Source organism: Girardinichthys multiradiatus, chromosome 8, assembly GCF_021462225.1.
Source record: "Girardinichthys multiradiatus isolate DD_20200921_A chromosome 8, DD_fGirMul_XY1, whole genome shotgun sequence".
Classification (NCBI taxonomy): domain Eukaryota; kingdom Metazoa; phylum Chordata; class Actinopteri; order Cyprinodontiformes; family Goodeidae; genus Girardinichthys; species Girardinichthys multiradiatus.
Genome location: NC_061801.1, coordinates 39,910,004 through 39,923,270, shown reverse-complemented (window position 1 = coordinate 39,923,270; position 13,267 = coordinate 39,910,004). Strand labels below are relative to the sequence as shown.

Below are 13,267 nucleotides of genomic sequence, written 5' to 3'. Positions count from 1 at the left end.
CAACACAATAAAACTCCAAGTAAATCAAACTTCTGTGAAATCAAACTGTCCACTTAGGAAGCAACACTGATTGACAATCAATTTCACATCCTGTTGTTCAAATGAAAAAGACAACAGGGGGAAATCTTTGGTGATTATCAAGACACTCAATAAAGGAGTGGTTCTGCAGGTGGGGACCACAGACCACTTCTCAGTACCGATGCTTTATGGCTGATGTTTTGGTCACTTTTGAATGTTGGTGGTGCTTTCACACTCATGGTAGCATGAGACGGACTCTACAACCCACACAAGTGGCTCAGGTAGTGCAGCTCATCCAGGATGGCACATCAATGCCAGCTGTGGCAAGAAGGTTTGCTGTGTCTGTCAGCGTAGTGTCCAGCGCCTGGAGGTGCTACCAGGAGAAAGGCCAGTACACCAGGAGACGTGGAGGAGGCCGTAGGAGGGCAACAACCCAGCAGCAGGACCACTACCTCCACCTTTGTGCAAGGAGGAACAGGAGGAGCACTGCCAGAGCCCTGCAAAATGACCTCCAGCTGGCCACAAATGTGCATGTGTCTGCACAAACGGTTAGAAACCAACTCCATGAGGATGGTATGAGGGCCCGACTTCCACAAATGGGGGTTGTGCTCTCAGCCCAACACCGTGCAGGACGCTTTGGCATTTGCCAGAGAACACCAGGGTTGGCAAATTCACCACTGGCGCCCTGTGCTCTTCACAGATGAAAGCAGGTTCACACTGAGCACATGTGACAGACATGACAGAGTCTGGAGACACCGTGGAGAGCGATCTGCTGCCTAAAACATCCTTTAGCATGACCAGTTTGGCAGTGGGTCAGCAATGGTGTGGGGTGCTATTTCTTTGGAGGGCAGCATGGCCCTCCATGTGATCACCAGAGGTAGCCTGACTGCCATTAGGTACCGAGATGAGATCCTCAGACCCCTTGTGAGACCATATGCTGGTGTGGTTGGTCCTGGGTTCCTCCTAATGCAGGACAATGCTAGACCTCATGTGGCTGGAGTGTGTCAGCAGTTCCTGCAAGATGAAGACATTGAAGCTATGGACTGGCCCGCCTGTTCCCCAGACCTGAATCCGATTGAGCACATCTGGGACATCATGTCTCCCTCCATCCACCAACGTCCCGTTGCACCACAGACTGTCCAGGAGTTGGCGGATGCTTTAGTCCAGGTCTGGGAGGAGATCCCTCAGGAGACCATCCGCCGTCTCATCAGGAGCATCTCCAGGCGTTGTAGGGAGGTCATACAGACACGTGGAGGTCACACACAATACTGAGCCTCATTTTGACTTGTTTTAAGGACATTACATCAAAGTTGGATCAGCCTGTAATGTGTTTTTCCACTTTAATTTTGTGTGTGACTCCAAATCCAGGCCTCCATTGGTTAATAAATTTGATTTCCATTGATGATTTTTGTCTGATTTTGTTGTCAGCACATTCAACTTTGTACCAAACAAAGTATTCAATGAGAATATTTCATTCATTCAGATCTAGGATGTGTTATTTGAGTGTTCCCTTTAATTTTTTTGAGCAGTGTACATCACTGACTCACTCCAGAAGCACACAGAATAGTTTTTGCCATTTACTTTAAACAGTCATACAATATTTAATCTCTGTCCAAAAAAAAAAAAAAAACAATTATCAGGATAAAACCAACAGATTTATTATCAGCTCTGGCACCAAGAACACAATGCATCTCATATCATTCCATTCTCATTGTGTCAAACATGCTCTTACAGTGCAACAAACAGGCATTGATACACACACTGATAACTTAACAAACGAGTATAAACTGCAGGCATCAGAGAAAAGTCACAGAGAGGGTGTCAAAATTAAAAGCTCTTAGATGCACTTCAAACTATTTCTGTTAAATGTGGCACAAAAACCTCAGGACTTCTGCTCTCGTTCGGCACCACTAAGGAATCTGTGGATCAAAACCATTCAGCAGTTCACAAACTTTACAGTAGATCAGACAGACATGTTTTAACAAGCACAACATGGAAATAAACAGAAAAGCAATGTTCAGGTTTTCAAGTTGACAGATGTGTTGAGAAGAACCCCAAAGTCGATCAAATACATAAAGCAAAACGTATTGCTAAAGGGAGACATCTTTACAGACTTAAAAAGAAAGAAATGATGACCGGCAATGGAGCCAATAGCATAACTGTATGAAAAGATCGTCATGATTACAAGGCATTAATTTGAGTTGAACTGTTCTATAGATTTATTTTTAAAGTTTCTCATGCAAGGAAACAGACTGGTAAATGGTTTTGGGGGCTAAATTTGGTGTCACTTCTAGCTATACAATTGTTTTTTCAATTACTTAAACCATTCAGTATTTCATGTTGATTTGTGTCTATTCAATATGCAGATTATTTTCAAATACTCCAACACAGATAACTTGGGGTTAACACAAACACATGCAATGACCTTCACTCAACATGGAAAGTATTCCACAGAATTATTGTTGCAGCAACAAACTTGGGTTTTGTGCAATCTTCGAGCCTTATTATACACAGCTAAATCACAATAATTGTTCCCAAAAAACAGTAAAAAGAAAATTATGGGTTTTAAAAAGTGTAGTAATAAAACCAACAGTGATGCACAGTAGCGGTAAGATAATGATGTGGTAATGTTTGTGGAGAAAAGTGAAGAAAAACTGTCCACGATGGCTGGAATCTCAGACCATGGAAGGATACTTATGCACACAAGGATGGATCAACTCACAACAAACTTCTATTACTTGATATCAGCCAGAAGAAGCTGGAAAAATACACATTTTCCAAATTAGCAATGCTCATAGGTTAACCTAAGAGGAGTCAAAATTAACATTTTAACAGGGAATTGAATAATTTTATAAGTAGGAAATGTCAGTAATTTAAAACATGAAAAGGCAAATATGGTTATTAGGTGAAAATCAACATTAAGCAACCCCAACTTGATCCATTCCAGGGAAAATTTACAGCATACAAATGACAGAGAGAAATGTTCTGAACATTTTTCTCATGCAAAGGAGTACCATGTTAGGCACCAAAACAATATGATTTTCTTAAAATTAATTCCTGCTTTACAATACTTCACAATTCACAACATATCTTTAAAAAAGCTGAGGTTGAAGCTTCACATCCTCCAAAATGTAGAGAAAGTGTTTGTTTTTTTTCAGTTTGGAAAGTTTCTAATTCATTTTTTTCCATAAGTTCTGATTTTTCTAAAACGCTGAACATCCCTGAACCTTTTCCATAGCATTAAAGCCAGATTTCCTCCAGCTTCAATAATAAAGATATTTTTAAGGCCAAGAATTATATTTGTTGGTGTGTTAAAAATACAGTAGTCGCATTGACAGCAAGTCACCAAAATTATGTTAAAGCTGACATTTCTAAAACATGTGGCTGTCTAAACATGGTGTCAAAATCTTCTATTAATCACCTTACAGGTTTTAATCGATAATCCTTTGTCTCTGGGTTGCTGACTGAAACATTTCTGCACCCTACACTCAGATGGGGTCAATAAAATAAGTTTAATTTAATTTTATAACGTGCACAGTTATTTGTAATATTAAAGCACACAGAGTATCAAACAATGCCAATTCTAATGTCTCCTTTGAGATCTGGGCTACAAAAAAACCCCAAAACATGGCAGCAAGCTAAAATATGCAAGCTTAATTTTGAGCACACTGCTGTAGAATAAAAATGTACGATGGTTCAAGACAAATTATCTGAATAAACTGTACAAAAGGCAGTAACTGAAAGGATTTCCTTTTTTAAGAAAGGTCAATGAAAAATTTAATTTAATTAAATTTAGCAGTGAGAGCCCAGGGTCAGTCTCCCTTTTGCCAGTTCATTCGTCCATTATAAACCAACGCATTGCCATTTTGTGCTTTCCAACATCCGTTTCATACTTGTAAACAAACCATTTGCACCCATGTACCTAAACCATGAAATATAAATGTATTTTTTGTAGTCAAGTATTTTCATGAATGAGGGAGACAAATGTTTATAAAAATCAGTCGGTACCAAACAACCTGCAGTCAAAAGGACAATTTGTATTTAAAAAAGTCTGGTATGAAACAACATAAAATACAAAATCGCAAAAGAACAAAATTAACAACAGCCTAAACTGAGCATTTATATTTTTGTATGAATAGTTGTAATGGACATCCACAGTTATAACACATTCATATTTTTACAAAGTACCAAACAATGTAGGTTTAATTAATTTCATGTATGTTCTCAGGTTCACGCGAAAACAAGGAGCTGGCTAAGCTAAGCTAGCTTAACATTTTAGGTGCTATGGATAAAATAAGTTAGTGAGGCAGCTGAAAAAGACTATAAAATAGCTAAAAGACAGATGAGCACAAATCTTGAGATGCTGTTGTTACATTGACTTCCTTGTTCCATTCCTTGAAGCCAACTGTGTTGCACTGAAGCTACATTAGGTAAATGTAATTATGTTAACTGAGCTTTAATCATTTTAAACTACAGTTTATTTGCTATGGAAATGCACTCTAATTATCAAAGCATACACATTACCTAATGATAACAATTCTACTCAATTCTGTCACTTATTGAGTCTTGTGCTAAAAATTGCTAGCTGGCTATGTTAAGTTAGTCTGTATTTAGCATGCTAGTGCCTTCTGTGGGATACATATTTGATGAGTTGGTGGAAAGAAACAAAATAAATGTACATAAAGCAAAATCTGAAATTTTTATTTTTCAGTTAGAATGAAAATGCAAACAATCTTTAAACAAATCCTTGAGCTACTGTTGTTACATTAGCATCCCGCTATCAGTTATCAAAGCTAACTGCTTAGCAACAATGCTACATTAGCTGATGAGACTTTTTAATCTGTTTAAAAATAAATTATGTTAACTGAACTTGTTTAATTTTAAATGACCATTTGTGGTGGATATCCACAATAATAACATATACATACCATTACAACATATAAATAAAACAAGAATGATAGTGGATCTCAAAAGTGTTTAACACCCTGTGAAAATGAAAGGTTTTTGTGTTTAAAAAAAATTAGACCCTGAAAAATCTCACTGTACAAATGTGTCAGTATGGAGAACAGTGCAAAGAAACAAAGAGACATCAGTAATTAAAAAAAATATGGGGCAATAGCAACATCAGCAAAGCAAGTTCTGGTTGTGTTCTACAACAATCCTCTGTATTCTCCATATGTCTAGACAAAGGAGTACGTTTGGATAACAGAATCCTTTTCTTCCCAAAAAAACATCCAGGCCCGCCCAAGAGCTTACAAGGCTTTGTAAGAGAATGTGTCATGGTCTGATGAAACCAACACTGAACTGTGGTGCCACAGCTATAAAAGATATATTTGGCACAAAGAAAGCACTATACCCACAGTAAAACACAGTGGTGACAGCATCATGATCTGGGGTTACTTTCCTTCAGATAGAATTGGGTTTTCCTACAGGTGCATGACACCATGTACCCGACGAAAGCTGTGGACAAGAGATGTCCTCAGAATCAGAGCTAAATTGTACTGGATAAATCTTACAGTAATGGCAGAAAAGGTTTTATCATCGTCTCATTACAAAAACCTCTCATTTTAACAACGGTTAAACGTTAAGAGCCACTGTAATTTTTTGAATGTTTTCAGATTACAAGTGAAAAATAAGAGCTGCTAAACTAGGATAGCTTGACCTTTATCATGTCAGTGAAGTTAGTGAGCTGGAAAAATGTCCACACAGCAGGAACTAAAACAAAAGATAATCAAGAAATATGAACTAAACTTTCTTTAAACAAAACATTGAGCTGCAGATGTAATAGTTAGTTCTAAGACTAACTTAACTTCATTTTCAGATTCTTCCAGATAATCCTTGGTTCTCAGACATAAATAAGATTAAATGATAATATTGCATCATTATGCATTATTATGAATAAATTATTTGATATTAATATTTTATCAAATAATAATTCGGTCTGTTAAGTGTTGTCTGGTGAGTAACATTAGCATCATGCTAGCAGCTATAGAAGCTAACTGCTAAGCTAATCATCAGCTCTGTACCACTTTCTATCTGCAATTCAACATTTAGTGATGGTTAACTGCCCTTGCATCATTTTGGACTACAATTTGCAATGTTTTTCTAAAAACTGTAAGAGGAAGATGATCTCCTTTTTGCTTAATTCAGATCAATCTGTGTTTCTATTTTTGTTTATTTTAAACTAAACGTAATAGTAGGTCTTATACTTTTTTTTCTGGGCAGCTTATTTCGGCTGAAGCTGAAACACACAGTATAAAGTGCCCATAGATTAGTTAAAAAAGCTTATATAAACAAAAAATAAAAACGCAATTAGTCACAAAATAGACATCATAAACAGTTTTATGTTCTGAAACACTGCTGGAGCCACTGATTTCTGTGTTAAAGACTCCCAACAACGGCAATTAATACAAAACCCATTTGGCACAAGTTCAGAAAATGTCTAAAACAAAGCTTCTCTGGTAGCTCTAATGTGTGGTTGATACAGGTCCAGCACATAACAGAGAGAAACAAAGAAATATAATTAAACACTTTGGTCCCACTAATCCTCAGTGTGGTACAGGAGAAACAGCTTTATTCACACAGCCTGGTATTAAACTCTGTTTGGCCCAAACGTGACACAAAGTTCAACCTTTTCCCTGCTATGAAGTCATGAGCAGATGAATAGGTAAAAAGTTGAATTTTAAGCTCACATTGCCTGTTCAGATCTATTAAATGATCAGAATGCAAAGCAAAGAGAGAAACAGGGAGAATTCAGAGTTTAATTCCCAGGCTGCAGGTTTTCAGCGAGGCACATTATGTGTCCAACAGTGACAATGCGCGTCCCCTCCTGTTTAAATTTCCTTCTCAAGGTTGACAGGCTGAGGCTGCATTACCTTGAATGTCTACTAGAGAGAGTTTGATCATCATCAGAGTTGCAGACAGGAATGGATACAATGATGAAAAGAGCCAGAAGAGAAGATGGCTCATGTTGATTTTTAGAGTGAAGAGGAGAAACATGCTATCAGAACAGACAGAGGAAAAATGAAGATGGACGGCAAGTGAGGACGAGAGAACAGACAGCAGAGGAGCATCTCCTGATTTAACATGCGCATCTCTTCTCATTGGGCTGTCCCTCTTCAAGCTTGGTGGCCCCGTTCCCGTTGGCTGGATCGGCCGGGGGTTTGTCGACACACTGCTCCATCCTCTTCATTACCAGATCTAACAGAGTTATCACTGCCTTGTCCACCTCCGCTCCAGTTGCTGCACTGGTCTCAAAGTATGGGATCCTGTGAGGAGCAAAACATGTTAAAGAAAATTCTTTATAGTTTTTTTTAGGTAAGCAGATAAAACCAAACTGGTGGACATTAAATTAGACTAAATGTTTTCTGTTTCATGTCACTTAGAATTAGAAATAACTAGGGAAATTATTTCTATTTTGCTAGATGTCATAATAATGGAAAGATGTGTATGCTTCTAATGGGTTCATTCACAACATTTGACTTAGGCACAACCATTTATGTATTTTAAGGCAACACCTTGATAAACTGATTCCTTGTGTGACATCATGGAAAAATCAAATCAAAATCAGTCACGATATCAGGGAGAAAACTGTGGACCTCCACATGTCTGACTCATCCATGGGTCCATCTGAAGGTGCTGTGTTCATCTGTTCAAACAAGCGCATGAAAGCATAAACAGCATGAGAATGCCCACCCATAATATTGATCAGAAAGAAGACGGGTTCTAGGACCCAGAGATTAACGTGTTTTGTGAGATATGTGTCAATCACTCCCAGCACATAAGCTCAAGACCTTGTGAAGATGCTGCGGAACTGGTAAGAGAGTCATCTTCCACAGTGAAATGAGTCCTGTACCAACATGGGCTGAAAGGCCACTCAGGAAGGAAGAAGCCATTACTCCAAAAGCCAGATTACAGTTTGCAAAGATGCACTTAGAGGCACTTAGACCTTCATTTTTGGAGACATGTCCTGAAGCGCACTAACCTGTGTGCAGAAAACCTATATTACCTTGTCTAGAAGGAATATAATGAGGACATTTTTCTTTAAAAGGGAAAAAATCCCTTCCAAGGGTGTGTTCCAACTACAGGGGGATCACACTCCTCAGCCTCCCTGGTAAGGCCTACGCCAGGGTATTGGAGAGGAGAGTCCGACCGATAGTAGAACCTCGGCTTCAGGAGGAACAGTGTGGTTTTCGTCCCAGCCGTGGAACACTGGACCAGCTCTATACCCTCTACAGGGTACTCGAGGGTTCATGGGAGTTTGCCCAACACATGTGTTTTGTGGACCTGGAGAAAGCATTCGACTGTGTCCCTCGTGGTGCCCTGTGGGGGGCGCTCCAGGAGTATGGAATCGGGGGCCCTTTATTAGGGGCCATCCGGTCCCTGTACGAGCGGAGCAGGAGTTTGGTCCGCATTGCCGGCACTAAGTCGGACCTGTTCCCAGTGCATGTTGGACTCCGGCAGGCCTGCCCTTTGTCGCCGGTCCTGTTCATAACTTTTATGGACAGGATTTCTAGACGCAGCCAAGGGCCGGAGGGGGTCTGGTTTGGGGACCAGTGGATTTTGTCTCTTCTTTTTGCAGATGACTTGGTCCTGCTGGCCCCCTCTAGCCAAGACCTACAGCATGCGCTGTGGCGGTTCGCAGCCGAGTGTGAAGCGGCTGGGATGAGGATCAGCTCCTCCAAGTCCGAGGCCATGGTACTCGACCGGAAAAGGGTGGCTTGTCCTCTTCAGGTTGGAGGGGAGTTCCTGCCTCAAGTGGAGGAGTTTAAGTATCTCGGGGTCTTGTTCACGAGTGAGGGAAGAATGGAGCGGGAGATCGACAGACAGATCGGTGCAGCTACCACAGTAATGGGGGCGCTGTGCCGGTCCATTGTGGTGAAGAGAGAGCTGAGCCGAAAAGCAAAGCTCTCAATTTACTGGTCGGTCTACGTTCCTACCCTCACCTATGGCCATGAACTTTGGGTCATGACCGAAAGAACGAGATCACGGATACAAGCGGCTGAAATAAGCTTCCTCCGTAGGGTGGCCGGGCACTCCCTTAGAGATAGGGTGAGGAGCTCGGCCATCCGGGAGGGGCTCGGAGTAGAGCCGCTGCTCCTCCACATCAAGAGGAGCCAGTTGAGGTGGCTCGGGCATCTATACCGGATGCCTCCTGGACGCCTTCCTCGGGAGGTGTTCCAGGCACGTCCCACCGGGAGGAGGCCCAGGGGACGGCCCAGGACACGCTGGAGGGACTATGTCTCTCGGCCGGCCTGGGAACGCCTTGGGCTCCCCCTGGAGGAACTGGAGGAGGTGTCTGGAGAGAGGGACGTCTGGGCGTCTCTGCTGAGTCTGCTGCCCCCGCGACCCGGTCCTGGATAAGCGGAAGACGACGAACGAACGAACGAACGAACGAACGAACATTTAAATGCTCAGCTGGTTAAATTAAAATACAAATACTGTTCACATAATTAGCATGCACAGGTGTACTATGACCCTTTCAGGTCAAAAGTTTTTAAAACGTTCACTCGTCAATCATCTTTACTGACTATATTGTGCTGACTGTTTAAGTATCAGATGAGGTTAGAGGTTGCTGGGTTTTGATGTACATTAATGGGGAAAACTAAGTCCAACCCAGGATCCTAGCTCCTTCAACAGCAATAACTGTAAGCAGTCTTTTTCTACCCGACTTTATCAGTCCTTTGATCCTTTTCAATGTTGCTTCATTGCCTCCATGACCCAGTTTGGACTGGGCTTCAGATCTCACCTTTGACTCTAGAATACTTTGGTCTACAGAGGAGTTCATGGTCCACTCAAAGACTGCAATATGTCCATGTTCTGTGGATGCAAAACAAGCCTAAATTATTGGCCAAAACATCTCTACTGTAGTCTTTTCTCTCCATTATTCCAGAGTTTTTAGAACCAACTTGAAGAAACCCTTCCAAACAGCTATACTTGCTCAGTCTTTTTCCAATTGTCCTCCCATGAACGTTAACCTTTAACCTGTTGACTGAGCCCTGTAGAGTCTGAGATGGACCTCTTGGGTTTTTGGTCATTTCTCTGAGCTTCACGCTCTGACCTTGTGCTGAATCTGCTGGAACGTCCACTCCTGGGAAGATTGGTAGCTGTCTGAGATGTTTTCCACTCAGGAATAATTTGTTCTCTGTTGAATGATGGATGTCAGATAGTTTGGAAATGACCCGATAACCCTTCCTAAGGGTCTTGTGTTAAAGTACCAACAGCTGAAAGCAGGTGTAGTACAAACGTCAGAAAGAAATGCATTTTCACAGGTAAAGCTTTTAGGGTCATAGAGTCCTGATAAAACCCAGACAACAGACACTGTGGATGAAGTGAACTTACCCATATTTGTCAGCCAGCTCCTTGGCCTGTTTCTCCTGAACCTCCCGCTGATCAGCCAGGTCGGCCTTGTTCCCAACCAGAACGATATCCGGGTTCTCACAGTAGGCGTTGGCCTGAAGTTGGCCTGGAATTCAATCACCAATGGCAAACAAACAGCATATTAAATTGTAGATTGTAAACTATGATGCGAACTGTAAAAATGCTTAAAATAACTCAATAAAAGCAGAAATATTCTTTCCAGTGTATTCCTCCATTAAAGTTCTGAAGAGAAACTATGAAATATTTAACCACTTTGGGTTTTTCTGTGCTCTGCTCCAGTGCAGCCGATTGCTTTCAAAGCAAACGTTGCAGAAAACGATTTTTAAAAAACTACGACACACGCAGTGAACGTACTCATCCAGTTTCTGACGTTCAGAAAGCTCTGCTGGCTGGTGAGGTCAAACATCAGCAGGAAACCCATGGCATCCCTGAAGAATGCTGTGGTCAGGCTGCGAAACCTACAGCAGAAAAACGAAAAACGAAGATAATGATAAATTCATGCTCTCTGGTATTTTAAATGATTTATTAAAACATTTAATTTTATGACATTTTGCAGAAGAACTGAAACCTGTAATCAGAGGCTTTGTTTATGCCTCAGCTTACTGATCAGGGAAAAGAAAATTCATGGTAAATTAATTTTACAGATTTACGCTTGTCAAATTTATCAGCTAAACTGGACTGTTTTCCAAAGGTTTTTTCCTCTTGTTGAGAAATTTCTTCAAACCTTTAATACAACAAAGCTGGAAGTTCAGCATTTCATCAATCAGTGCACATATTTGAATTGCAGCTCACTTTCATTTATTCCAGAACACTCAACTTAAACACACGCAGACCAATTCAACAGCACTGTACTATAAGAGCTGGGCCTAAATCATCATTCCTCCACCTCTGTACTTGACAGTTGGCCTGAGAGGTTTGTGCTGATGTGCTGTTTTTGGTTTTATCCAAACATGATGCTTTGCATTATGACTAAACATCTCTACTTTGGGCTCATCTGTCCAGGTCTTGTGCTTCATCCAGCTGCAGCTTTACAAACCTAAGTCCTGCTGCCATATTGTTTATAGAGAGAAGAGGCTTTCTCCTTCAACCCTTTTTTGTCTGTTTCTACTTATCCTGCCATTAACTTTGACCTTTAACTTGCTAACTGAAGCCTGCAGAGTCTGAGATGGACCTCTTGGGTTTTTGGTCATTTCTCTGAGCTTAACGCTCTGACGTTGGGCTGAATCTGCTGGGACGTCCAGTCCTGGGAAGATTGGCAGCTGTCTGAGATGTTTTCCACTTGGGAATAATCTTTCTCTCTGTAGAATGATGGAGGACTTCAGATGGTTTGGAGATGACCTTTTAACCTTTCACAGATTGATTGGCAGCAACAGTTGCTTTTGTAAATGTTCATTGATGATTGCCTCCCATCCTGATATTGTGTTGACACACACCTATATGCTTCAGAACTGCTCAACCACCTGTTCCTACAGAGGAGCTCAAACGGATTATGATGATTTAATCCTTGCATTTTACCAAAGACAGCTGGACACAGTGAGGGTGTACTTAGTTGTCCCTCTGACCACACCGACAGCTAGCTGAGAAGAGGAATATGTTCTGTTGGACTGAGGTGAGTTAATAGAGGTAAAATGACACAACAAATCGTCACTAATGCAGCATTGATTTGTCAGGACTTCACACGTTAAACATGGATAAACCCAGAGTTTCATCATGCTGCTTTCATGCATCACAGGTCTAGCCAATAAGGTGGACATTTTATGAAGTTTAAGAACAAAATACGATGTTAACTTTTAAAACAGCTTAAAAAGTTCCTCTAAATTATTAAATATTCAGAGATTTGATTTTGAGGAAGCAAGAGGAAGTCTTCAGTCCAATTTTAATGACAAACCTTGCCATCTACTGGTCTAATACCTGATTTATTTATATCTTTAGGTAATGTGTCCGTCCGTCCGTCCTCCCTCCCAGGAATGCCCAACACATCCTTCTCCTCTGCAACACTCTCTCACTCCTGAAGGATTTCCAAGGTGTCCCATGACCAGCAGGGATATTTAGTTTCATTTGGGGTCTTATCCCAGAGTGATGAGATTAAAAAACCTCCAAACCGAGGCGACCAGGAGCTTAAAATCACCTCAACTGACTCCTTTCCATGTGGAGTTGCAGTGGTTCTACCCTGAGGTTGCAGATGATGGAGTCCAGCCACCGTAAGGTGGAAACTCATTTTTCTGCTTGTATCTAGAATCTTGTTTATCAGTCAGGATCCATTTCTCATGACCACAGGTCAGGGTAGGACCTGGTCTGGACCAGTAAATCTAGAGTTTCAGCTTCCAGCTCAGCTCCTTGTAGCAAAGCGGACTGGAGCAGCTCCCACCCTGCAGCACATGTAACGCTGATTCGTCTGTCCACCTCCAGCTCCATCCTGCCATGACTTGTCAATAAGACAATAACCTGCATGAACTCAGAGGATTTGTTGGGAACATTAATGAAGCTTAAAGGGAAAATGGGAAAAGCAGCAAACCTCTCCTGTCCCGCCGTGTCCCAGAGCTGAAGATGGACCTTGAATGTTTTCCCTGCGGTTGTTCCATTCGGGTTTGATGCTGTGTAGACCTGAAAAGGAAAAAAAACACATGTATAACTATGTTAAAATCCAATTATCTCAAAGTACTTTATCTGAGTGGTATTATTCAGACATATTTTTAGCATGTCTGAATCTTCTGTCGCTCTTGCACTGTTCAGGTGACACAAATATCAACCCCCAATAGAAGAAAACAAGTCCAACCTTGATGTTTCCATAAAGTTTTATGTTTTTTCATTATTTTAAAACCTAAAAATAGAAATAAAATTATGGCTCTTTAAAACAGACAAATTTCCT

The 13,267-nt window shown here is 41.1% G+C and overlaps 1 protein-coding gene across 7 annotated transcripts in view; it reads right to left on the bottom strand.

Annotated features, from left to right (window-relative positions):
* Positions 1-1,654: 1,654 nt before the first annotated feature.
* Positions 1,655-13,267, bottom strand: part of rab27b (RAB27B, member RAS oncogene family) — a 74,767-nt gene continuing 63,154 nt past the window's right edge. For 6 of the 7 annotated variants that reach the window (XM_047372486.1, XM_047372481.1, XM_047372483.1 and 3 more), the window contains 4 exons: positions 12,914-13,002; positions 10,753-10,856; positions 10,360-10,483; positions 1,655-7,286 (listed from right to left, as the gene is read on the bottom strand). In XM_047372486.1, the coding sequence (XP_047228442.1) occupies positions 7,100-7,286; positions 10,360-10,483; positions 10,753-10,856; positions 12,914-13,002 (504 nt within the window). In that variant the 3' untranslated portion in view covers positions 1,655-7,099. Of the gene's footprint in view, positions 7,287-9,766; positions 10,163-10,359; positions 10,484-10,752; positions 10,857-12,913; positions 13,003-13,267 lie in introns of all 7 variants that reach the window. The other variant, XR_007039290.1, reaches the window with a different exon arrangement.